This window comes from Tetrahymena thermophila (genome assembly GCF_000189635.1).
Source record: "Tetrahymena thermophila SB210 genomic scaffold scf_8254431, whole genome shotgun sequence".
NCBI lineage: Eukaryota > Ciliophora > Oligohymenophorea > Hymenostomatida > Tetrahymenidae > Tetrahymena > Tetrahymena thermophila.
Window position 1 is genome coordinate 634,790 of NW_002476212.1, and position 24,071 is coordinate 658,860.

Sequence of the window (24,071 nt, forward strand, 5' to 3'; positions counted from 1 at the left end):
AAATAAAAGCTTATTAACTTTATAAATTTTTAATAAAAATAAACATTCATTTTTTTTATTAAGAGTAAAATTATTTTTTTTAATTACAGTTTAAGGTCAGTATTTTAAGTTAATGGTATTTTTAATTTAGCATGCGAATAAAAATAATTACTTTTAAAATTATCACCTTACTTTTATTCATTTTTATTTGTTTTTCAATATACTTTGTTAAAAAATATTTTTAAAAGCTTAATTATATACCACAAATAATAATTTTATTTAATCAAATTTCATTTAGAATATAAGTAGGTAATATAAATATTTTGGTAAATCAATTTTTAAAAATCATTAAATGTTTTACTACATAGATTTCATAAAAAATTAAATTTAATTAATTAATAAAATTATTTCAAATTATTGATAGCTAATAAAATATATATATCTATCTATCTCATTTTTGCTATGAGCAAGAATTTTAGTTACTTGAAGCAAATGGTTTTAAAGGGTCACACTTATAACAATCATAATCAGTCCATCCAGAAGTTTTTTTACAGTCAATATCAATACACTCAGTTCCAAATAAATTAGTTTATATATTCTTCTAGGGGTAACAAAGCTTACAATCTTGATTTGTCCATGCACTGTTTCTATTAACGCAGCTATCTTGACTCTGTACACAAGCTGTACCTTCAATATTAACATGCTTTTTGTTATTGAAACACTACAGGCAATCTTTCTCACTCCAACTACCTGTGTAAGTACATGAATGGTTAATGCTCAGACAGTGTAACCCATCTTTAGAAGCATATTATTCTCCCTCACTGCATTGCTAACAAAAATCATCAGAAAATGGAGATTTTTAAGATGAGCAGTTGGCTGTTTTTGCACAGCTTTTTTTATCAAAAGTAGCATATTTTCCTTTCTTACATTTTTGGCAATCACTATCTGTCCACAAAGCTTTTCTAATTTTAGAATCACAAGAGTCTTACAACTAAAGGCATTCTTGTCCATCTAAAGATGCAAACATTTTGGGATTTTTATAGCAAGTTTAGCAAAACAAATCATCAACATTTGTAGAATTGCTGCAAGATTGATGAGTTTAAACACACTGGGTTTTGTCTATCGAAGCATAATAACTAATAACTAGAGTACTATTATTTTTTGAATAACTAATACCACATTATTAACACAAACTATCTGTCCAATTTTTTTAATTGTTGCATTATATTGGTGAACAAAACGATTTGTCATAGTTTGCATAATAACCAGTTTAGCATAAAAAGCAATCTTAGTCAGTCCAAGCAGTATTTCTTTATGCTAAAGGGTAAATAAATTTTTGTTTTTAGAAATTAAAATTAACATTTTTAATATCCACATTATTAGCTGTTAAATATACTCCGCAAGTATCTGAGGAATGAACGCAAATTCCTGTAGCAGATAAAAAATAACCTTAACCTACACAAATTTAGCATATATAATCTGATAGTTAATATTGCTTTGGATAAACTGGATAAACGGAAGTACTAGTTTGATAATTGCAAGTAAAACAAGAAGTTTTATCAAGAGTAGCATATTGACCAACTTGGCATAGCTGGCAATCTTAATCTGTCCATGGACTTTATCTATTAGGAATACTAGGAAATTAATTTTGATTACCTTAAAATAAATTTCTTCCACAAGTATCAGAAGATTAAACACATTATGATCCATTTAAAGTTGCATAATAACCTGATCCAAAACAAAGCTAGCATATGAGATCATTTAAATATTAACCTTAATATGAGCTAGGACATGAATAACATCCTAATTTGTCAGGAAGAGCTAATTAGCCTGCTTTACACAATTGGCAATCTTAATCAGACCAAGGACTCAATCTTACATTTTGATAAGAAATTGAACCTAAGTTAGGCATAACAGCCTCACAAGAATCAGATGATTAAACACAAGATTATTTATCAAAAGCGGCAAAGTGGCCTTATCCAAAGCACTTAATACAAATTTCATCATTAAAGCCATTAAAAAGCTTATTGTATATATTGTATGGTTGGCAATTAAAGCAACCATACTATTTAGCATAAGCATATTAACCATTTTTGCATAATTAACAATCTTTATCTGTCCATGGGGTTAATCTTTAATTTTAAAAATTATTTCCGCAAGTATCTTAAGATTAAACGCATTATCCATCATTAGCTGCAAAATATTCTTATCCTACACATTTTTAGCAAACTTCATCATTTTAGGAGTATTATGTACAAAAAAAACACCCACTTTGGTGTTTATAAGCATATTAACCTGCTTTACACAATTAACAGTCGCTATCTGTCCAATCAGTAAATCTTGGACTATTTTTACCACAGGTAAATTATGATTGAACACAATTTTATCCATCTATTGTTGCAAAATAACCTTATCCATAGCATTTTTAACAGATTTCATCATTATAGTTTTACTACTAATTGTAAGTTAAATTGCTTGATTAACAAGTGAAGCATTAATTTTGTTAGAAAGATGCATATTATCCAGCTTTACATAATTAGCAATCATTGTCTGTCCAAGGTTTAAATCTTTTTAATGGACCTCTATTACAACTGTCACTTGACTAAACACAAGAATACCCATCTAATGCTGCAAAATATTATTTTCCAAAACACTTTTAGCAAATTTCATCGTTAAATTATATTATTACACTTGTTGAATTCGAACTAGGGCAAGTAAAGCATCCATTTTAATGTTAATAGGCATATTATCCTTATTTGCATAGCACACAATCATTATCTGTCCAAGATAATGTTCTATAGTAATTTTTTGTACCATAATATGGATAATTTTTACCACAAGTATCAGAAGATTAAACACAGGATGAGCCATCGATAATTGCAAAGTAGCTAGTACCAAAACATTTTTAGCATAGTTAATCTGAGTATAAGCTATATTATTCTACAAGCTTACAAGAAAAGCATCCAGATTGATCAGGAAGAGCATATTATGAATTACATATTTTGCAGTCATCATCTGTATATGGAGTTTTTCTTTAGTAACTGTTATTATATTTATTTATATAATATTAGTTTCCATTAGGATTCTGATATAATCCGCAAGTATCTGATGATTATACACATTTTTCTAAATTAACATCTGCGTAATAGTTTTGTTAATAGCAAGCTTAGCAAAATTAATCAGAAATAATTTATCCTTGCTTTATTTATGTGCATGATACTCCATTAGTGTTAACACATTTAGTTTAATCAGGTGAAGCAACGTAGGAAGGGTTACACTTTTAACAGTCTTAATCTGTCCAAGTCTTTTAATTGCATTAATACTAAGAACACACTTACCCATTAAAAATAGCATATTTTCCTTACTTACATGCTTAGCAATCTGAGTCTGTCCAAGGTAATGATCTTGAAAAGCAGGAATCAGAACTTTTCACACAAGCTGACCCATTAAAATAGGTATTAGAATAATCTGATTAACAGCTAAGGCAATATTAATCACTGAAATTGATAATAGTTGAAGCATTACAATCTTCAATATGGCACTTCTAAGTTGTCTAGTCATATATCCAATTAAATTGATACATTACAGGACATTTACTACAATCTGTTTAGCTTTTATCACAAGTTACTGGTTTTCCAGGCTTAGGATCAGCAATTACATTCTAGGCTAGAAGTAAAGAAATTAGGAGTATTTCAATTTTCATTTTTTAATATTTATTTAATTTAATTATAATTATAAATATTATATAATAAACTGTTTTTATGATAAATATTTAAATACATCAGCTTCCTTTTAAATTTTGTCTCTAAATATTGAAGATAATCAACAGAAATTATTTAAAAATTAAAGTTCATTAATAAAAAGTGTCACCAAGAAAAAAAAATTTTTCTCATTAAATTTATTTAATTTCAATCAACCTTATATACTTGTTGCTTTATTTAAATATATGATTATATTCCTTTAATATTATAAAGTTACATTCCATTTTGATGAAATTCTAATTATTAAAGTTTTTAGTCATCTTCCCAAATTTTAAAAATAGATTAATATACTTGCCAAATTGAAACTAGAAAACACTGAAAATAAAAACAACTTATAAGAAAAAAATAATTATTTTTGAATATGTAAAAATAAAATGTTAAGTAAATTTATCAAATAAGCCAAATTATATACACACAAACGTAAATTTGTATTTAACAATTATTTTAGGTTAATTATTCTATTAAATATTTTAAATCAATAGCTTTTTCATTCCTCAGAAAATATTATTTTAAATAATATAACAAAAATCAATAAATATAGAAAAATGTTATTGCTTTTCTAAGTTTATTTCTAATAAGCATTAACTTTCATTAGATTTAAATATCTCATAGATATTAAAAAGTATATTCTTAATAATCTTAAACCCAAATTAAAATTATATTTTAGATTTGAAATTAAAATTGTAATTAGAGATAAAAGATTTGATCATCTCAAATAATTTTTATATTCTTTTATAATCAGAAGTCTGGCTTAAATTGTAATTATCTACAATTTTCTTAAATAAATTTCTAAAATAGTATAGAGTAATTTGAAGAAGGACAAACAATAATATTCAAAAATGTGTTTACTTTTAAAATCTTTAAGTAAACATTTTAAACAAATAAAAGTTATGATAACTAAAAATTCAATTCTAAAAGATGTTAAAAATAAACTTCTAAGAGGGTTTTAATTCAAAAATTTAATAAAAATATGAATAAAATAAATAATTAAGAGTGTTATTTGTATCATATATTTAAAAAGAATATTGTTTAACTACCCTCAAAAGTTAAGAATACTCCAAATAAATATTTTTCTTCTATATGCTGTTATAAAAAGTAGGCAGTGAGATATTTTGAATAAATTAAAAGGAGTAATTAAATACTATTTAATTTAAGGTCTATAAATTATATTGGTGGGGTTTATATTTTGCATCTATTATAAATTTAAAAATGAGATTTATTATATGAAGAATATTAGATCATTATTTACATATTTTATAATTTAATGTCTCGATTAATGTGCTATATTAATAAGATATAGATAAGCATTCAAATCACTAAATTGAAAATTGATTTACATGTTTGTTTCATTATTACTAATCAAATGGTTTTTTACTGCTAAAATTTTAAAAAATGTAGCTTTTGTTTTAAAAGATACTAAATCATTATGAGCAAATAAATCAATATATATTATGTAAAAAATTTTGACATCATGAAAAGTGTTGTAAAACATTTAAATTAGTAAATTAATATTAAATTTATGCAATTTATTAAAAATTAAAAAAAAGCATTATTTATTTGATTTTTATTTTTTTACAATAAAACTAAATAAACATGATTACTTTTCAAAAGATTCCCATTTTGATCAAATAATAGAATATTTATCATGTAATCTTATGATGAAAACAATAATAGTAATAATAAATAAAGTGTACTTGACTTAAAAAACACAGAACTATTGTTATGAAAAAAGTAGAAAAGTAAATATTTAGTGAGAAAAAAAAATTCTTTTGAATAATTTATTTTTATTTTTTTTTATTTTTTAGATTAAGAGCAAATAGTTTATTTTCAAAATTCAATTATGATGGCGAATAATATTTTTATTATAAAACAGAATTTTCTTTATTTTAATTTTTTTTCTATAGATTATGCATTTATTAAATTTTTTAATGAATAAATATATATATTCCTTAATAATAAAAATTAAATTCTATAATAAATACAAAAATTACATTATTAATATTCATTTTATTAAAAGAGTTAGTTTTTTTCAATAACAAAATGTCTAAATTATTATATATTATTTTTTATTAAAATAGTAATTCTCATGAATAAGATTAACTTAATTTGAATAAATCAAACAGATAATTTAATAAACAAATACCTTATGTAGTAAATATAGAAAATTCTTATATTTACTTTAGTAACTACTTTTTCAAAAATTTAACAAACTCTAAATCCTCATATATTAGGGGCGAAAAAAATTTTTATGGAAATTCTTAAATATGGTCCAAAAATAAGTTAAAAACACTTAAAAAAATATTTGGTTTAATCCTTCTGAAAATTTTATACTTATATAAATATTTGTCTCTTAATAATGGCAGCTTTACTTTATTGCTTTTGAGGGCAATTAACTTTTTTAATTTGTATATTTACAAATTCAAAGCAAAAAATATAATAATTTAAATTAAATTTTCTTAATTTATTAGTTCATAATAGATAGATATAATTGCTAAAAAGTAAAAATATCTATTAATAAATAACTATAGAATAATTTAAAAAAAATATATATTTCAGCACTTTCAATAGAATTTACCTTTTATCTTAATATTTAAATTTTATGAAAAGCATTGATAGATAATGTATTTATTTATTTTAAATTTCACATTTTAAAATATTATTTGAAGTTAAATGAAATTTATAAATAAATTTTAGTTTAATTATGAATTAAAGAAAATAAATATTATAAATAGTTTTGTATTTTTAATATAATTTTAAAAATTGTCATTCGTTTTATGATATAAAGTTAACCTGTTTTTTGTTCACATATCTATGTTTATTTTTGTAGTTTTTAACTCGTGTAAAACTCCATAGAATGATTTTATCTAAGTATTAACATCAAAATCTAAATTGTTTTCGTCTTCTAGTTTGAGCTTTTAATTTCTCATTTTAAACTAATTTTGGTTTGTATTTTGGGAAACTTAATTTACACTATTTGCTAAATTATCTAATTTATTTAAGTTGCTTATTTAATGAGGTTAAACTGACTTAGATCTTTTATCTTTATTTTATATAACTTATAACATATTATCTTTTTAATTGATATTTTTTAAGACAGAAGTTTTATGAATTTTAGTATTATTATGAATCAAGTTGTAATTCTTTTACTGAAAAATAGTGATATTTTCTTTAGATTATTCTAAACTATAATAATAGTTGCTTTTTATTCTTGAATTAGAACTTTATTTTTCCAAAATTTTAGATTTTCCAATTTGTAAATGTTATTAATAAGGTTATAAAGAGTCATTCTGACTATATTGTATCGATACCACACTTGTGTTTATTGACGAATTTTAAAAGAAATCATGTTTTTATAATTAAGAGTTTCTCTTAGAATTCGGGAAACTAATCATGCTATTATCGATAGAAGACTAGTTGCTTTTATTTGTTAAATTTAACTTTTATGTATTAGATAAAGGTGATAATTGATTTATTTTTTATAATTTGTTTTGTTAATTTTTTTCAATATTTTATTTATTTTTCAATTTTTAGTTTATTTATTGAGGAATAACATGGTTATTTACATTATTTTATGAAGGTTTTATAAAATTTATTTATTTTAACTACTTCGTTTTTGGATTTAAATCTTTTTGAGCTTTCTCTTCTTACCTATCATTCAGACTATCCTATGATCCAAATTATGATCTTGTTTTTTGCATTGAATTATTAAGATAGCTATCATTAAAATTTGTTTGCTTCGATAAATCTTGATAATCGCTATCAGGAAGATTAAAATTTTTCTTTTTTTAGTTATTTTATCTTTATGATTATTTTTCTATATTTTTATTTTAAATATTTTTATCCTTAAATAAGTTAACTTCGTCAATTTCAAGGCTTTGATTAACAGGTAATTCTTTGTTGAGAAGAATATTTTTATTTTTAAAATTATTTTCTTTTGCTTATATTTGTTTAGTTTCTATAAAAAATCTAAACTTAGTAAATTATTCTTCTTTGCTTTTGCACATATTTTAAGGTGGATGCTTTGATTTTTCAGAATCCTTAATAAAATCTTAATTTAATGGATATCTTATAGAACTCGGCTCTTGTTAGCTTTATTTTTTTTCACCTTTCAGTCTTTTTTTATCTTTAAGCATATCTATGTTATTAGCAGAAATAGATGAGTAGTTTTCTTCTTCAATACTTTTAAGACTACCCTTATATATTGTATCTTATGAAACTCTTTTACTTCTGCTTGGAGATAGCGAATATGATTGAAGGGCATTCTAAAAAACTGGAAAAACGGGTGCCTAGTTTATTTCCATTTCAGGACTATATGAGATGTCAATACTACTTAGTTAAGGCGATTGGGACCGATCTAAATCTAGACTTGAATCAATAAATTCTTTTAAGTTAATTTGAGTGGAATTTTTATAACTTTCATTTTTAAGTCTTAAATATGTATTAATGAATTGAGTTAAGCAAATATCTTTTTCAAATAAAAGATAAGATTAACTTTCATTTTAGATCAATTATTCTGTATTTTCTTACAGATTAGAGTCTATAGAATTATTCTTCTAGTCTTATGAATTTTTGTGCTATTTTTCTAAAATTTAGAGATTGCATGGTAGTATTGAAAAAGGTAACTCAAGTTGAATTGAATTTATATTAGATTTAAGAGATGTTTCACAAATTTATTCTCCACTAAGCTTGTCAGTGATTGTAATTACCAAAGAAGAATTGTTATCCAGCAAGATTTACTCTAAATTTTAATCGTTTATTTCAATAATTAAAGCACTTTTCAACCCCAACAATATTTAGGCTCCTTCTTTCTCATATTAATTTCGTTTATAAATAATATTTTACAATTATTACTCGTAAATTTGTTTATTCTTCATAATATGATTAAAGTATTTGCTGTTCAAAACAATTTATTTATATATTTAGGAATAGTTTTTACCATTTTATTTTTAATCGCTTAATTCAGTTTCACTATTTTAGATGTAATTATTTTGAGAGTTTATTAGCTTCTCTAGGGGATTAGAAAAGTCGTTTTAATTATGTTTGCAGATATAATTAATTTAGTTGTTGTTGTCTTTAAGGACTATAACATTGTCGTTTTTAGATATCAAATATTCTCCTATTCTTTTGAGGGTGTTAAGGAGTATTTTGTAATCTTGCTAAATAGTAGAAGTTCTCTTTTTTAAATAAGACATACTACTCATAGTTTTACTATTTTAACTATAAAAGCTGCTTTCATTTAAATTGTAATGTAATGAATACTTGGGAGTAACTGAATTTGTTTAATCTTTGTGCTATTAGTACTATATGTATTAAGGAGACATTTGGCATGTTACTATGATTTTTTCTATTCTATCATAAAGTATATGTCTAGATTTATGGTCGAGCTAGATGTTTTAAAACCTTTAGAAGGCACCATTAAAAATTCCTAATGTTTCTTCTAGAATTTAAGCAACAATAAACTATTAATCCTAATTAGACTTGATTGGTGAAGGGTTATATAAATAATCTTATATTTTTATGATTATACCCTGAAGATCATTGAAATTTGGGATAACTTAGTTGTTTGAGTAAAAAATAGAGTTTTATACTGATAGCTTCTGCAACAAATTATTATATTTTTCAAAAATGACAACTATCGAATGCTGCTCTGGAAGGTATTAATTAGTTATTAGCATTACTTGCTCGAGTTTCTTCAAATTATCAGAAATAATTGTTTCTAAATATTGCATATTCTAAAAATTAATGCCATCAATCATACGATTTAAGCATTTAGCTATTATTTCTTCAATCTAGATTAATTTAGTAAAATTTAACACTTGTTCTATTGCTAAACAAAATAAATGGCAAAACAGCAAACCATATTCTGGGTCATAAGCATTAACTAATTTTTGAATTTCAATATCTTCACCTTTCTCAACTTTTCTTACACACATTTTGATAAGCTCAATTATTGAACTAATTTTAATTTTATTATTTTCATTATACCATTCATTTATTTTTTCGATTAAATCATTATCCTACTAACTCACAGGTGCTATTTAATTATTAGAGCTATCTTAATCATTTGCATTTAATTAAACCTAAAATGGGTTAACTTCACCTAACTCTAGCTGCTTTTAAATACGACAGAGAACTAATAAATCAGACTTTAAAACATTAATTATTCTACTACTTAAACCTAAAGAATCAGTAGGAGGAATATTATTTAAACTAATAACATCAGCAAATTAATCTCTTTTTTCAGTACTATGTAGCTGACTATTTTCTAAATTTTGCATCAGCTATTTTAAAACTCTGATGGCTCTCATTTCACTCCAACTTAATTACAAACTCCTCCTCTTATATAGGATTTGAAGTTGATTTAATAACAAAATTATCTTAAATACAATTACTATTTTATTAAATATATCTATCTGAATAAGAATCAGTTAACAAATTTCTTATTAGAAATTAATAAAGATGATTTATTTATTTATTTGGTTATGTTGATTTGGTATAAAATTCTAATTTTTGATTGATAAAATATATGTTAAAAATACATATAAAGCATTGAAATAAATTAATAACTTAGCATTGAATGGTAAATATTTATAGATTAGTTTATTTGATACACACTCAGAAAAACAAACATATAAATTTATCAAGAATTAAGTGTATAAAATGAAAGTTAGCCATTGATTTAAGTAAAAATTAAAAAAGATGTTTACACTAAAACCATTTAAAAATTAATTATTTAATTAATATTAAACTTTTGATATTTTTTTCACTTGCTATCATGCATAAATGACCCAATTAGTTTTAATACAAATATGGATGGATATTTAAATGAGGAAAATAATTCATTTTAAAGAAATAAATTATTTTTTTTAAATTTAGTTTTAATTTCAAGAAATTTTATTTGAATAAATGAAATTCTTTATCTAAAAAAATGCATACAAAAATTTAACAATAATAGTATATAGGTAGACACATTCAATTAGCTAGTACTGTTTATTGAATTAATATTAATTAACTGTTATACAATATAAAAGTCATTAATAGATGAATATGTATTTCAACTGATTGGAACTGGTTTGAAAACATCAAGTGCTTTTTGACTATTTACAAAGTAAGCTATAAATAATGCAATAATCCAAATGTGGTAGGAAAGTTCTGAGTATTTTTAGGCTTCAGGATTTTAGAGTCTTTCAAAAATCTTGAAGTAGTTAAATGCTAAAAGTTGAATGCAGCAGATAAAAACACAGAAAGCAGTGAATATATAGCATCCAAAGTGATTGACTAGATAGACAAAAATAATAAAAATAACTAAATGCTTTCCAACCATCAAATCAACAATATTTGAGAATGTTGCTAAAAATCCTTAATTTTATTATGGTAGAGTAGAAATGTTTTTATCTTAGAGCTTTTCAGGATCAACATGAGGAGCATCTGGGTTCTAGCGAGAATCTGCTCCTGCAGGTTGAGCTTATTAAGCTTCACCATTATTATTATTCATATCTACATTCACATTTATTTAATCTACATCGTTTCCTAATTAAGGATCTTTCATATTATCTATTTTATAATTAAAATATTTAAAAATTTTCAAGCTATAAATTTTGAAATAAGTCAATCTTAATGTAAATTAATTTTTAAGAATAAAAATATTCATATATAAATTAGTTAATTCAAATTCAGCTTTAAATAATCAATAATTATTTTATTTTATCTGATATATTTAATATGAGGATAGCAAAATATTTTCCTCATAATAAATGGATTTATAAATATACTCTTGTAGGTAGAAAGAGTTTGTTATAATTCAAGAAAGCTTAAATATTTTAATTAATTAATAAATTAATTACCTCTCTAAGGATCATTTACAGGCAACTGTGGTTTCGGTTTAGGTTATTCTTCATAACCAACTATTTCATGAACTGTGTTTATTTTAACCAGTTTTATTATAGCTACTGATAACGCGAGTACTGAAACAAAGAACCTATTGATATCATTTTTAAAACATGCTACATTTATTTTAGAATTTAAATAATAAAATTTAATTCAGATAAAAAGAGAGGATTCTTTAAAATGTTTATCTGTTGATTACCAGAAGAATTCTACAATCATAGAAGAATGAGCATACTCTAATTCTAAATTAAAAGTTAAAGAATAACTTGACATTAACTCTAATTTTTACTATTCTACTAATTATTTTTTGTATTTAAGTAAATGATATTTTCAATACTTGTTTCTTTTTTAAATTTTTATTGTTTTTTTGAATTTGTTATTTTTCTTCAAAAATTAGCAAGAAAAAGATAATTAGTTATTGTACTTTCTTTGTCTTTGTTAGGATAATTGAATTATTCTATTAGGTAACACTAAATCTATTTTCAAAAAATATATTTATGACTAAGATTGTTAGTTAAAATAATAGATAGTTATAGAACGTTTTTCATTTTTAAAATAAAGATAAAATAAATATATAAACTAATAATTAATCAACAAAAAGATATTATATTTTATTAGAAAATTATTTAAATCGTTAAGTATTCTAAAATAAAATACCCTTAAAAAATTATTAATTTAAATACTTGGTTTTCGTAAGTTGATTATGAATAGATCTAAATTTTATAACAGCATAATACAAGATTGATTAATTAATTAACAAATTCTAACTTACTTGAGACCCTTACAAACACACACACTTTTACATGATAAGTAAATGAGTATTTTTAAAATTTAAAACTTCAGATTTCAGATTTAATTAATAAATTATAATATCTTATAATTTGTAATTTTCTAAAATAGATTTTTAACTACATTTTTAAGATCTATCTATCTATCTTACAAATCTATTAATTCTACAAATATTTTAATAAAAGTAATTTTAAATTTCTTAAAATGGATTTATAAAATACATGTTAAACTAACATTAAAATTATTCAAATTTTAACTTTGCGTTAGAATTTTTAATGAAGGTTGAAAATCAAAAATATTATCTTTTCTTAATAAATTAAAGAGTATTTATAAATTTATTATTTCATTTTGATATGCTTTTCTATTTTTGCTCAATAATTATGAATAAAATACAAATATTTCATTTCAAAATAAAAAGAGAATTAATTAATTAATTAATTAGTGAATAGTTTTAAAATTGATTTTAATTGAACAAATCAGAAGCAAATGTTAAATATGATATTCTAAATGAAATCTTAATTTTGTCAATAAATAGATTAAAAGTGAATTTTTAAGGTAAATATAATATTTAATAAACATATAGAGATTGATCTTTGTGAAGTTAAATATAAGAATTTCTTTATTTGCTTGTTTATTAGTCATTATTTATATGATAATGCCTAAATATTCAATTGTAAAATTTAAAATACATTTTAATTCATAACAGATAAAACAAACATAAGATATTTTTTCCTCAAAGTTAGGTTTCTTCATCTTCGTATTCATCATCATGACCTTGAAGATTTCTTTCCACTAATAGTTGTTTAAAAAAATAATTAAGTATATAATTCTTAAGGTCTATCTATAGATTAAATATCTTATTAAAAAAGAAATTTCGATTGTTTTCATTTGTGTGCACAATATAAAAATAGCAATCATCACTAAATAAGAGCTATGAGCCTTATCTTTACTTGGATATTCAAAAAATTTAATAATTTAATTACTTTCTATTTGATAGTTGAAATACTTAAGATTTCTATTAATTTCCTCTTCAGTGGACTTATGCAAATACCATTTCTACTCATATCCATTTACTAATTTTTTAAGAAAGTAGAAAACAAATTACTTTTTATGGTTTTAACTTTATTTTCAATCAATTTTGAAAAATGAACAATTTAAGATTTTTAAATTTTATAGTAAATTACCGAATTTTGCATGGAAATAACTTGCAGGTGCTTCATTGTCCTAAACTAAAGTTGCATTGAAATCTATTATTTACCAAAGACAAATTTATAATAAGCGTAAATCCATATTTGAAATCATGTAATAGATTTCAAGTGCTATTTATAATTATAAGATATTTTTCTTTACCATTTTAAAGATATTTAGGTCTAGCTTATTTGCACTTCAAGAATATTTATCTGTTTATATGCAAAATATAATTTTTAACACTCATTACTCATTTTTCAAAGTTATAATTTACTTAGCAATGTTTTAGCCATGTAAATCTAAAGGATTAACACCAATCTTGGCAGATAATAAATAACGATACAAAGGCTGTAACATACTACCTATATATTAAATTAATTTGATTTAAAGCTAATCATTAAAATATTTTATTTAGAATTAAAAGCCAACCAGTGAAAACTTGAACTCTTCTCTTTTTTCCCATTTGATATATCTTGCTATACTTCTATCTATCTATGCTTACTATTTAACTTGTATATTAACAATAATATAATTTCTCCAAGCAAATCAAATTTTAATTAATTACCAACTCAAAAAATATATTGATAGTTCTTAATTTTTTAACTATTATTATTTTAATGCTTATAGCATCCATCGTAAAATAATTATCCTAGATAATTATATTAAATAAAATAATTATTCTAAATTAATCATAAGAAATTAAATTGTCTATTAACTAAAAAAATATATATATTCAATTGAAATTCATTTTGATATAAATAAAATAAAATTAATTTGTTAATTTATTATACAATGTTAGAAATAAATTTATTTTATTTAATAAAATTAGAAGGATTGGTGGTTGAATAAATATTAAAAAATATATTATTTCTTATAAAAATAATTATAAAACGAACTAATATAGAAAAATTAAATCAAATTCTATCAGATTTCAGTAAAAGAAATAAAAAATTTATAATTTAGACACTTTAGAAATTAAATAAGAAATATTTTGGATTTTTAAGTGAGAAAAAATCAAAATAAATAAATAAAAAGATAAATAGAAGAATCAAAATTCATAAAAGTAAAATGCAAGAAAATAATTAAGTTCTTAAAATAATAGTTAACTATATTTATGAGATTCCATAAGCACTTAAATCATAATATAAAGGATAGACAGATTTTGATATTAAGGTAACAAAAGCAGACTAAATTACTGGCTTGTTTGAATTTTAATTAAATGGTGAATTTAAGAAATGTATAAAGCTTAGTCTCTGTATCTATCCTCAGGTTAATTGTTCGTAAAATTACTTTGATATATTTTGCTCCTAATTTTAAGAATTGAAAATTCTAAAATGTCTTAAATTAAGATACTACAATAAATAAATCCGTAATATTAATGCTTTACTTGCAAGTATAAAAAATTTGGATGATGTGGAGTTACTTTTGTAAGATTTCAACAAAATAGAGTTATAAGAAAATATAACTTATCAAGATTATTAAATTAAGAGACTCACCCTAAACTTATTTAAAACTACTTTTAAATTTGGTAATAAAGGCTTAATAAATTTTATTAACTCTTTAAGTAACTTATATTATCTTAAATTATCTATTGACTCATTAATGAATCTTCAAATTCTTTAAAACATAAAGAACAAAGAAATTTAAATAGATTTATACATAAGAAAAGCTGATTTTAAGTTTTGTGATTTATTGAAAAAAATAGTAGAAAGTGAGAAATTATTGATTGATAAAATATACTTTACTTAGATTTTAATTGGAGGTTACCTAAAATATATAGGATTTAAATAAGTAAGTCACATATCTGATAACAGTTATCAAAAATAAATAATTTTGAATAAATGTTAATTATAATTATACATATGCTAGTAAGAACTTAATCTATTAAAACAAAGTGATTTTTTAGTAGAATAAGCAAAAGCTATCTATAAAGAATTTCATTAAATTATATTTTAAATTAATAAAAATGATTTTAAAAGCATATTCTAATAATTAATTTCAAAAGTTGATTGTTCATCTAAAAATATCTAAATTTATCAAGATGAATTTTAATTTATGATAAATAAAAAGGAAAACATCTGGTAAGTTATGTTTAAGTAAAATAATGAACTATACTTGAACTAATTATATTCCACAAAGAATTATCTAACTACACTAGAAATAGAACTATCTTAGCAGTTGAATCTTAATACAGAATTCCTAATTCAATTGTCTAATATACTTATCAAGTTTAAATACCTTGTATTCTTTGACTTTTTATATTTCAATTTAAATAACTAACTAACTAAATCCATCAGAAACATTATCAGATATAAATTTCAAGATAAGCTAAGATATATAGTATTTTAAAAAATCATCTACGATTTATTACCACTTCCTAAACAGGTTTTCTATGATTTGATAGAGGATTTATGAAAAAATTAAATAAGACCTTAGCTATAAAAATGTAACAAATAAATAAATAAATAAATTATCATTATCATATAATATTTTTATATTTCATTGTACTTAATTAATACTCATATAAATACTTTTTAAGTGAATCTAATTCGTTTTTAATTCTTAATATTTATAGAAATATATCCATTTTAATTAAATAAATTAAAATTGCTAATTTATGAAATATCATTCTTCTGACTTTTTCAGAAAATAGTTGATATTTAATTATTTATCTATCTATTGATAAGTTCTTTTTAAATTTGAAATATTTATTTGATATGAAAAAATATATCAAAAAATTATCGCTACTTTTTTTTTTAATAATTTTTTTATTTTAATAAAAATCAAATTAGATATTTCATAGATTTTGTAATTAATTTTAATAATTTTGTGAAAATAAGATTATTCTACTTGATATTGCTAGATAAAAATGGGAAATACTTGCTGTGGAGATAGTACTGTTTAAAAAAACGAAAGTAATCTAATAGAAGTACTTAAAGAACCTATTTATGCGATATGTATTTTACAATCAGAAGATCATAAAGTTACAGGAAAAGTTTATTTTAAGTAAGAAGGAGATAAATGCAAAATTAGGGCTGAAGTTAAGGGGCTTGCATAAGGCAAGCATGGATTTCATATTCATGAATATGGAAATTTGATAGACGGGTGTAAATCTGCTGGGGCTCATTTTAATCCTACTAAATAAACCCATGGTGCCCCTGATTCAAAAGAAAGACATGTTGGAGATCTTGGGAATATTGAAAATAAACTTTCTGAAGAAAATGTTGCTGTTTATGAAATTGTTGATCATTTGATATCTTTATACGGTGAGTATAATGTTATAGGAAGAAGCTGTGTAATTCATGCAGATGAAGATGATTTAGGCCTTGGAAATTTTGAGGATTCAAAAACAACTGGGCACGCTGGAGCACGTGTGGCTTGTGGACCTATTGGACTATGTGCAAAATTTAGTTTTGATTTTTGAAGAAAGTACTTACTTACACTTTAATTAAAATAGAAAATTTTGTAGTTAAAAACTAAAGAATCTAAAATGCATTTAATAAATTTATTACATATTTTCTATATTTTCAATATATATTATCAGTATAAACAATAAATATTATATCATATGTATTAAACAAACTCAATTCTATTTTTATAGATTTATTTATCAGATTAACTTTATTTTAATACAATAATTAAAGAATTTAAATTTTTTAAGTTTTGATAGATAGTTAGATAGTTTGCTTGCTTGTTGAATTAATTGTTTTTAATAATTTTAAAAATTAAATTTTGGATATTCAGTGTGTTATTTAGAAGTTTTTAGTTCTTAGTTGCATGTGCTTATTACTATTAAATTTGGATATTTATAATGTTTTTTAGAATATTGAGTTCTTTAAACATACTTGTATTAAATTATGTAATCAATATCTACTTTTTAAAGTTTGAAATAGACAGGTATATATTATTTCACTTATGATTTATATTAAATAATAGTATTTGTTTTAGGTTTTCTTACTGTTGACGGTTTTTCTTTTTGAGATATGAAATTGTATTTAAATCAATAGGAGTTTTTTAAGTGCTTACATGAGCTAGTTATGGTGTCAGTAAAGATAATTTAGGCCCTTTCAACTTTTTTTCTGACTCACTCCTTAATTGATTATGTGAACCTAGCTACACACTGCTTTTATCATTATTAGTTTGCTATTACTATTGAGTATTGCTTCCCTGAACATGTAGACTTGGTAGCCTTACCTTTTATTCTATGTTACTAATTGATTAGTCATTCTCTGTATTATGGTTGAAGTAGAAAGGTTAAGAGAAGTACATTTTAGAAGGGTTATTAGATAAGTCAAAATCAGTTTATTGGCTGTTAATTGGTCTTACATTCCCTTGCATACTTTGAGGTGATATTAAACGGTTTTAATTACCAAATAAGCCTTATAAACTCAACTTATTTTATCTGTAAATTAATGGAGAGTTCTACTAATTTTAGTCTGTTTCAACACTATTCATAGACACTTTAATTGAATTATTTACTCCAAAAGATCCAATATCTTTATTATCTTGAAGATTTTAAAAAGCAAGGTTATGGGCATTTAAACTCTGTGAATTTATTTTCTTCTTATTTAAATTGATTAAGCTTTAATTAGGACTAATAATTTTAAAATTGCTTTTGCTATTTTCTAAAGCTTATTTTATTTCATTTTAGTCAAAGCTACTATTAAATTTTGAATGTTCATCCAACTAAATTTTGCTTTTTAACTTAATCTAGTTTTTAGATATGTCCATTTACACGAAAGGAATTTTCTTTTTCACCTAAGCACTTTATAAATAGTATTAATTTTCATAGATCCCATTTTTTGGTATGTTTTAGTTCATGTTAAAAATATTTAATTGATGGCCTGTGTTGATTTACTCTCCTTTTTAACCTTTTATAGTGTTTAATCTATCTTCCTAATAAATATTTAAATTTGGAGACATAAGTAAGATATTTTTATTGTTTAAATTTCTCTGTTGTTAGTTTACAAAGTCAAATTTTTCTTAGCTTTAACTATTAACTAAATTCTTATTTGCTTAAGAGTATTAATTTTATAGATTAGTAATAGATTTTTAAAGGCTTTTACTGTATGCCTGTTAGAAACTCGAAATGTCTTTTGCTTAATAAAGCAGGTTTCCTCCTTATTGTTAAGCTACTGAGCGGGGAGTTCTTATTTCTTTGACATTTATTTATTGATAAGAATTTTCTCTAGGCACATTGATATTTGTGCTCTATGAATCTCTTTTACTTTCAGGTAAACTTAAATTCTAAGTTGTTTAATCTCGATTAATAAAAGTAGTATTAAATTTCTGTATTGTATTAGATTGATCACTTAATCTTTTGTTTACTTATCCTCGTTTGAAAATCTAGCTATTAGTTTAATTATTTAAAGAATCTCTCTTTTAAAAATTATGAAGAGCTTAAGTTTAATTAGCTTACTCCTTGCTTTTAAGTAAATCTTCTTAAGCAATTTTTTGCATAATAATGTTTTCTTCTTTCAACTTTGCTTTTTTATCCTTTAATTATTAATCAATCCTTTATAAGTCATCCATAGAATACTTTACAATTGAATTTCTAGATAGAGGTAAATAGCTATCATCTGTTAAAGTGTGCTCATTCTCACTTGTCATTTCTTTATCAGTTTATGTTTTTGAGTTATTAGATTAATTTGGAATCGTTTAAATCTTCTACTCGCTGGATATTAAATCAAAACTAGTTACATTCACTTTCTTTTTTGATTAAACGTTATTTTAACTTAATCCTGATGTCATTTCTATTGAGCTCTTCTTTATTAAAATGCTTTTTTTCTTATTTAATTTATCCTCATTTTCTTCAATAATAACTATTTTATTACTATTTTAATTCTTTTAATCAAGACTCACATTTGCATCAACTTCCTATCCTAGTTAATCCGAAGAATTGTTCTCATCAAAATAATGGAAAGTAGATTTCAATTACTAGGGCTGTATCACCATACTTGTTAAATTAGTAGGATTATTATTACTGAAAAAAGAGCTCTTTTAATTAATAGACAGATGCACTATACTTTATTTGTTGTTAGTGTTACTTTGGAACTCTAATTGCGAACGATCGCTTGCATTTGGAGTAGAACTGTTACTATTATTTTCATTCAGATTTAAATAAGTGTGAAAAGCATCTAGCACACTACTTTTTTAAGTGCGGTTCTTTTCAAGATTAATTGGTGTCAGGAATTTTGGATTAGAAACCTATGGAGAGTATTTACCACTAATAGGACTTCTTTAGAATTAAAATGAGTGATTTCTTTTTTGAGCCAAAGAAGGCATTTCTTCATTTTTTAATTTTTCACTATCAAAATTCTCAAAGCCTTAGACTTTCTTCTCTTCTTCTTATATGATTTTATTTAAATTAGGAATATGAATATCTCCTTAAGGTATATTTGCCATACTTTTTAGAGACCTAAGAGCTATTTATGTAGGAATCTTTTTATAAGTTCTCACACGTTTCTTTTAGTAAACTTCCTTAATATCCATTTAAGAAATTAAATGCTCTAAAAAAGTAAATACTTTAGTGGTAATTTCATCCATCCACATATCTAACCTATAAGCTTCATGTGCTTCATAAGATCTGATAGCATTTTCTTAGCTCCACTTAACATATTCAATAGCACCTATACCCAACTAATGCAGAGCATCTAAATGGCTTCCCTTTAATATATTTTAATAAGCCTCGTATTAGGCTTCTACTACATCTTTTAATTTTTGTTTAATCTAACCAAATGTTAAAAAATAATAGTTAATCTCACTAGTACTTTTAGCAATTTTAGCTTAAAGCTATTTTAGATTTTTTAAGTGATCTCCCTTAAGTTATGGAAGTGCTCTAATCAAATACAGTTCACGAATTTCTGTAGTCCTGATTATATGTTTAGCTTAGTTAAATTCTAATTTCATATAGTCTTATTTGGACTAATGATACTTTTGATTTTTAAAAATATTAAAATTAAAAATAAAATATAAAATTAATAAATTAAAAAGATTTTTTATTTTTTGAAGACCTTAAAAAACCAGTCTTTAATTAAAAAGGATATTGAAAAATAATCAGATTAAACTTTCTATAGATAAAATCTAAAATTTTTAAAAAAGCAATAAAATATTTTTACATCTTCTCTTAAGCTCAAGTAATTTCTAACTATTTTTGCATTTCTAGCTATTAAATGCTTTAAGTCTTTTACTATGCTTAAAATATTTTGTAAATAAACAGCTTTATCATCAGACTTCATATATTAATTGCTGATGTACCCTTTCACTTCGTCACCTAATACATTCGTTTAATGAGATATTTTTCTCAAAAATATTGTATCTTAAAAGTTCACCTTTATATTTATTTATTTTAATTTATTAAAATCAACAATTTTTTTAAGTAAAAACTTTACTCGTTGCCATTAAGAAATTCCCACTGTTACTTTAGGTTGTATTGAATTTTTACTGTAAAAGGCCCATTAAGCCATACGAGCTGTTTTCATAGATTCGTCAAGGTCATTTATAAAAGGAGAGAGTGCCCCAAAAAATACAAGTTGATTATTTCCAAATAAGTAGCTTTTAAGATAATTAGTAAATTTAGTATTATCAAAAGGAATATGAGTTTATGTTGACCTAATACCTTTATTAATTTCATAAATATATTAAAATATATTTTCTAATGTAATCATTGACTATTAGATGTTTTTCACATCAATTTTATCATTTATGTCATAGTGATCACAATCAATAAATAGCATTTCACTTTCATAGATTTTTTATTCAACTTTGTCAAAAGTTTCATGTGATTTTTGATTTTAATCTTTAATATTAGTCTAACTATTTTACGTTTAACTCTTAACATACTGTTTCTCAAATATTTTATGGAAAATCTAAAACCTATTTTTATAAAAGCAAAATATTAATTAAATAAGAAAATTATCATTTTTATTTTTTCTAATTAGAATCAAACAAATTTATTTTCTTGAATATCTAAAAATAATTAAACAAACTGATTTTAAAATGTTTGAATTGAATAAATAAGTTTGAAAAATCTTTATTTTCCCAAAAAGCTTTTTAGAAAATTAAAATTAACTTAAGCAGGGTTTGGCTTTTAACTTTTTAAGTCTGTCTAGTGAAATTTAATCTTGAAATTTTAATTTACATATTTCGTATAATTTGATTGGAAAGGCATTTTGATTTAAAAAAACATAATTTTAACTAATTAATGGAGTAAAATAAAATTCAAGAATAATAATTCGATCTGAATTAATTTGTAGATTCTTTAATTAATTTAGAGTAAGATTAAGAATTAGTATTGACAGATTAAGTTTTCTTTTGTTTAATATTAATTAATATTTTTGATATTCACAAGTAACTCTATTTGTTATCAAAATTATAAATTTATTGATACCTAAATATGCAGTGATTCCTTTCTGTCTTTTACTATTGTGGTTAACCTATTTAATAATCTCTATTTATATCTCTACTCTACATTGATCGTAGTGCAATTCTAAGATAAGCAAAAAACTCTACAAGACTCTCTATTTTTACCCTGGTTATGCAAGGCATATAACTTGCTTGTTTCCCTAATTTAAAAAGGAGAGATTCACCTGAAGGACATAGTAGATCTGTAAAATCATTTTCATATTTCATTACACTTAAATATATGCTTATCATAGAACTCGATTAACTCTTCTTAGAGAATAGAGACTAGGCAAAATAAAGTAACAACCCAGGATCACTTAGAGTTCCAAAAATTGAGTGTGTTTTTCCTGAATCTTAAGCACCAAAAGCTAGTAACGCATGTGAAACGCCTTTTAGAAGGTTATCAATAATTTATGGAAATTCTGAACCATATAAAGCAATATTTGGCTAGTCTTATGGTATCATTCTATGAGCTCTATATATTTTGTCCTTTGTTAAATTCAAAACAAAATCTTTATAAAAATCTTCTTAAGCAGAAGTTGAATGAAACGCTAATGCTTCCTTATCAAGTACTTCTATCATTTATTTGTTGTATTTCAAAGTTTCGTGAATAAACAATGGTCGTACTTTCAAAATGCAAATGGGGGATGTTTCTCCAATTTTATAGTTTTATCCCTTGTATATTTGCATCATTTTTTATATCTAAGTTTACTATTTCTCTTCTTTTTAAGCCTAATTTGTAGATGATTATGTCTAATTTTATTGTGAATTCTAAGGAGTATTATTAGCTCCCTCTACCTTCTCTAGATTCTAAATTGACTTATTTTTAAATATTTACGAAACTGGTGTCCCTACTTATGAAGGTTAACTCAATGCTTAAGACCCATTTATTTTTAAACTTGGTGTTTAGCTACTTTAAGGAGGCGATTTTGGTAATTACATATTCTATTGAGTCAATTAACTCATTCTTCAATAAATTTTAAAAAAATATGCTTGCTTCGTTTACTTCTTTGTGCTAAAATTATATAAAATGTCTTATTTTTCTAAATTTCTCTTTAATTATTGCTGCTTACCCTCTTATTATTTTAGATACTTACTGTAACTGTTTTGTTAACTCTTGAAATACGAAAAGTATTATTGAATATATACCAATTAAATCACTTTTTGAATTCTTAATTAATTATAATAACTATTCAGCTATGCAAACAAGAACTATTAGTTATTTCTTTATTAAATAATTAGGCATGCATGCATCTTCAATCAATTTTAGTTGTAAGTAAATCTTTTTATCAAATAGTTTAAATATAACACTTTATAAGGTATCAAAAACAATTTGCATTAAAATTTTAATAAATCAGTAGCCAGTCATTTTTATTTCCAAAAATTTTATTATTTTAATTATTATCTAATATTTGTGATTCCTTTTATATGTGAAAAATCTATGCAAATAAACAAACACATAATCTAATTTTCATAAATATTTTTTTGAGTCTATAATTTATTTTTGGTCAATCAATATATTCTTGAGTTAGATGGATATTTTAAAGTATAAAGTTAATAATTAATTGATATTAAAAAAAATATTAGAGTTATTAAAAGAAAGTGTTCAAAATTAAAAAAAATATCAAGCTTATAAAATCTTTTTAAATATAAAATTAATGCGAGAAATTAAATTTTAACAATAAAAAAAAGCACAAATGAACTCCACTCTATAGGGTGATATTATAAAGAAATGTTTTAATAAAAAGTATATAATAGTTAGCAATATTGTAATTTAAGGTTCTATCCAAAATGAAATTTAATCAAATGCATATAATACAGTAAATTAATTGCAAGCCAATTAGTAAATTAGTGGTAAGTTAAAAATGTAATAAACTGCATTTAACAATTAAGAGTATCATTTAAAATCAGGTGTTAATAAAGTTAAATAAAATTTAGTAAAGATCATTGAGTAATATAATATCTAGAAATATTCCTTCTTAGAGAAACTGTGATAAGCTATTAAGAAAAACAGAGCAATCTAATAGTAACAAACAAATATACCGATAATAAAAATAGACTTTT

The 24,071-nt window shown here is 22.9% G+C and overlaps 6 protein-coding genes across 6 annotated transcripts; 1 reads left to right on the forward strand and 5 right to left on the reverse strand. All coding sequences in view use genetic code 6, as the record gives it.

Moving 5' to 3' along the window:
* Nucleotides 1–430: 430 nt before the first annotated feature.
* On the reverse strand, nucleotides 431–3,682 carry TTHERM_00313580 (cell surface immobilization antigen; the record flags this gene model as incomplete). The annotated part of the gene is made up of 1 exon (XM_001033539.1): nucleotides 431–3,682. One exon carries the CDS (start codon nucleotides 3,680–3,682, stop codon nucleotides 431–433), a length of 3,252 nt encoding a protein of 1,083 aa, XP_001033539.1.
* Nucleotides 3,683–6,541: 2,859 nt separating this feature from the next.
* On the reverse strand, nucleotides 6,542–10,048 carry TTHERM_00313590 (hypothetical protein; the record flags this gene model as incomplete). Its single annotated transcript, XM_001033540.3, has 1 exon — nucleotides 6,542–10,048. One exon carries the CDS (start codon nucleotides 10,046–10,048, stop codon nucleotides 6,542–6,544), a length of 3,507 nt encoding a protein of 1,168 aa, XP_001033540.1.
* Nucleotides 10,049–10,794: 746 nt separating this feature from the next.
* Nucleotides 10,795–11,900, reverse strand: TTHERM_00313600 (transmembrane protein, putative; the record flags this gene model as incomplete). The annotated part of the gene is made up of 3 exons (XM_001033541.3): nucleotides 10,795–11,294; nucleotides 11,585–11,718; nucleotides 11,827–11,900. The coding sequence occupies 3 exons, from the start codon at nucleotides 11,898–11,900 to the stop codon at nucleotides 10,795–10,797; spliced, it is 708 nt and encodes a 235-aa protein (XP_001033541.1).
* Nucleotides 11,901–13,149: 1,249 nt separating this feature from the next.
* Nucleotides 13,150–14,238, reverse strand: TTHERM_00313610 (hypothetical protein; the record flags this gene model as incomplete). Its single annotated transcript, XM_001033542.4, has 6 exons — nucleotides 13,150–13,208; nucleotides 13,400–13,489; nucleotides 13,601–13,663; nucleotides 13,767–13,816; nucleotides 13,879–13,966; nucleotides 14,034–14,238. The coding sequence occupies 6 exons, from the start codon at nucleotides 14,236–14,238 to the stop codon at nucleotides 13,150–13,152; spliced, it is 555 nt and encodes a 184-aa protein (XP_001033542.4).
* A 2,235-nt stretch (nucleotides 14,239–16,473) lies between these two features.
* Nucleotides 16,474–17,028, forward strand: TTHERM_00313620 (superoxide dismutase [Cu-Zn] protein; the record flags this gene model as incomplete). Its single annotated transcript, XM_001033543.1, has 1 exon — nucleotides 16,474–17,028. One exon carries the CDS (start codon nucleotides 16,474–16,476, stop codon nucleotides 17,026–17,028), a length of 555 nt encoding a protein of 184 aa, XP_001033543.1.
* Nucleotides 17,029–17,513: 485 nt separating this feature from the next.
* On the reverse strand, nucleotides 17,514–22,973 carry TTHERM_00313630 (kinesin motor catalytic domain protein; the record flags this gene model as incomplete). The annotated part of the gene is made up of 4 exons (XM_001033544.2): nucleotides 17,514–20,537; nucleotides 20,723–20,935; nucleotides 20,996–21,479; nucleotides 21,994–22,973. The coding sequence occupies 4 exons, from the start codon at nucleotides 22,971–22,973 to the stop codon at nucleotides 17,514–17,516; spliced, it is 4,701 nt and encodes a 1,566-aa protein (XP_001033544.2).
* Nucleotides 22,974–24,071: the final 1,098 nt, after the last annotated feature.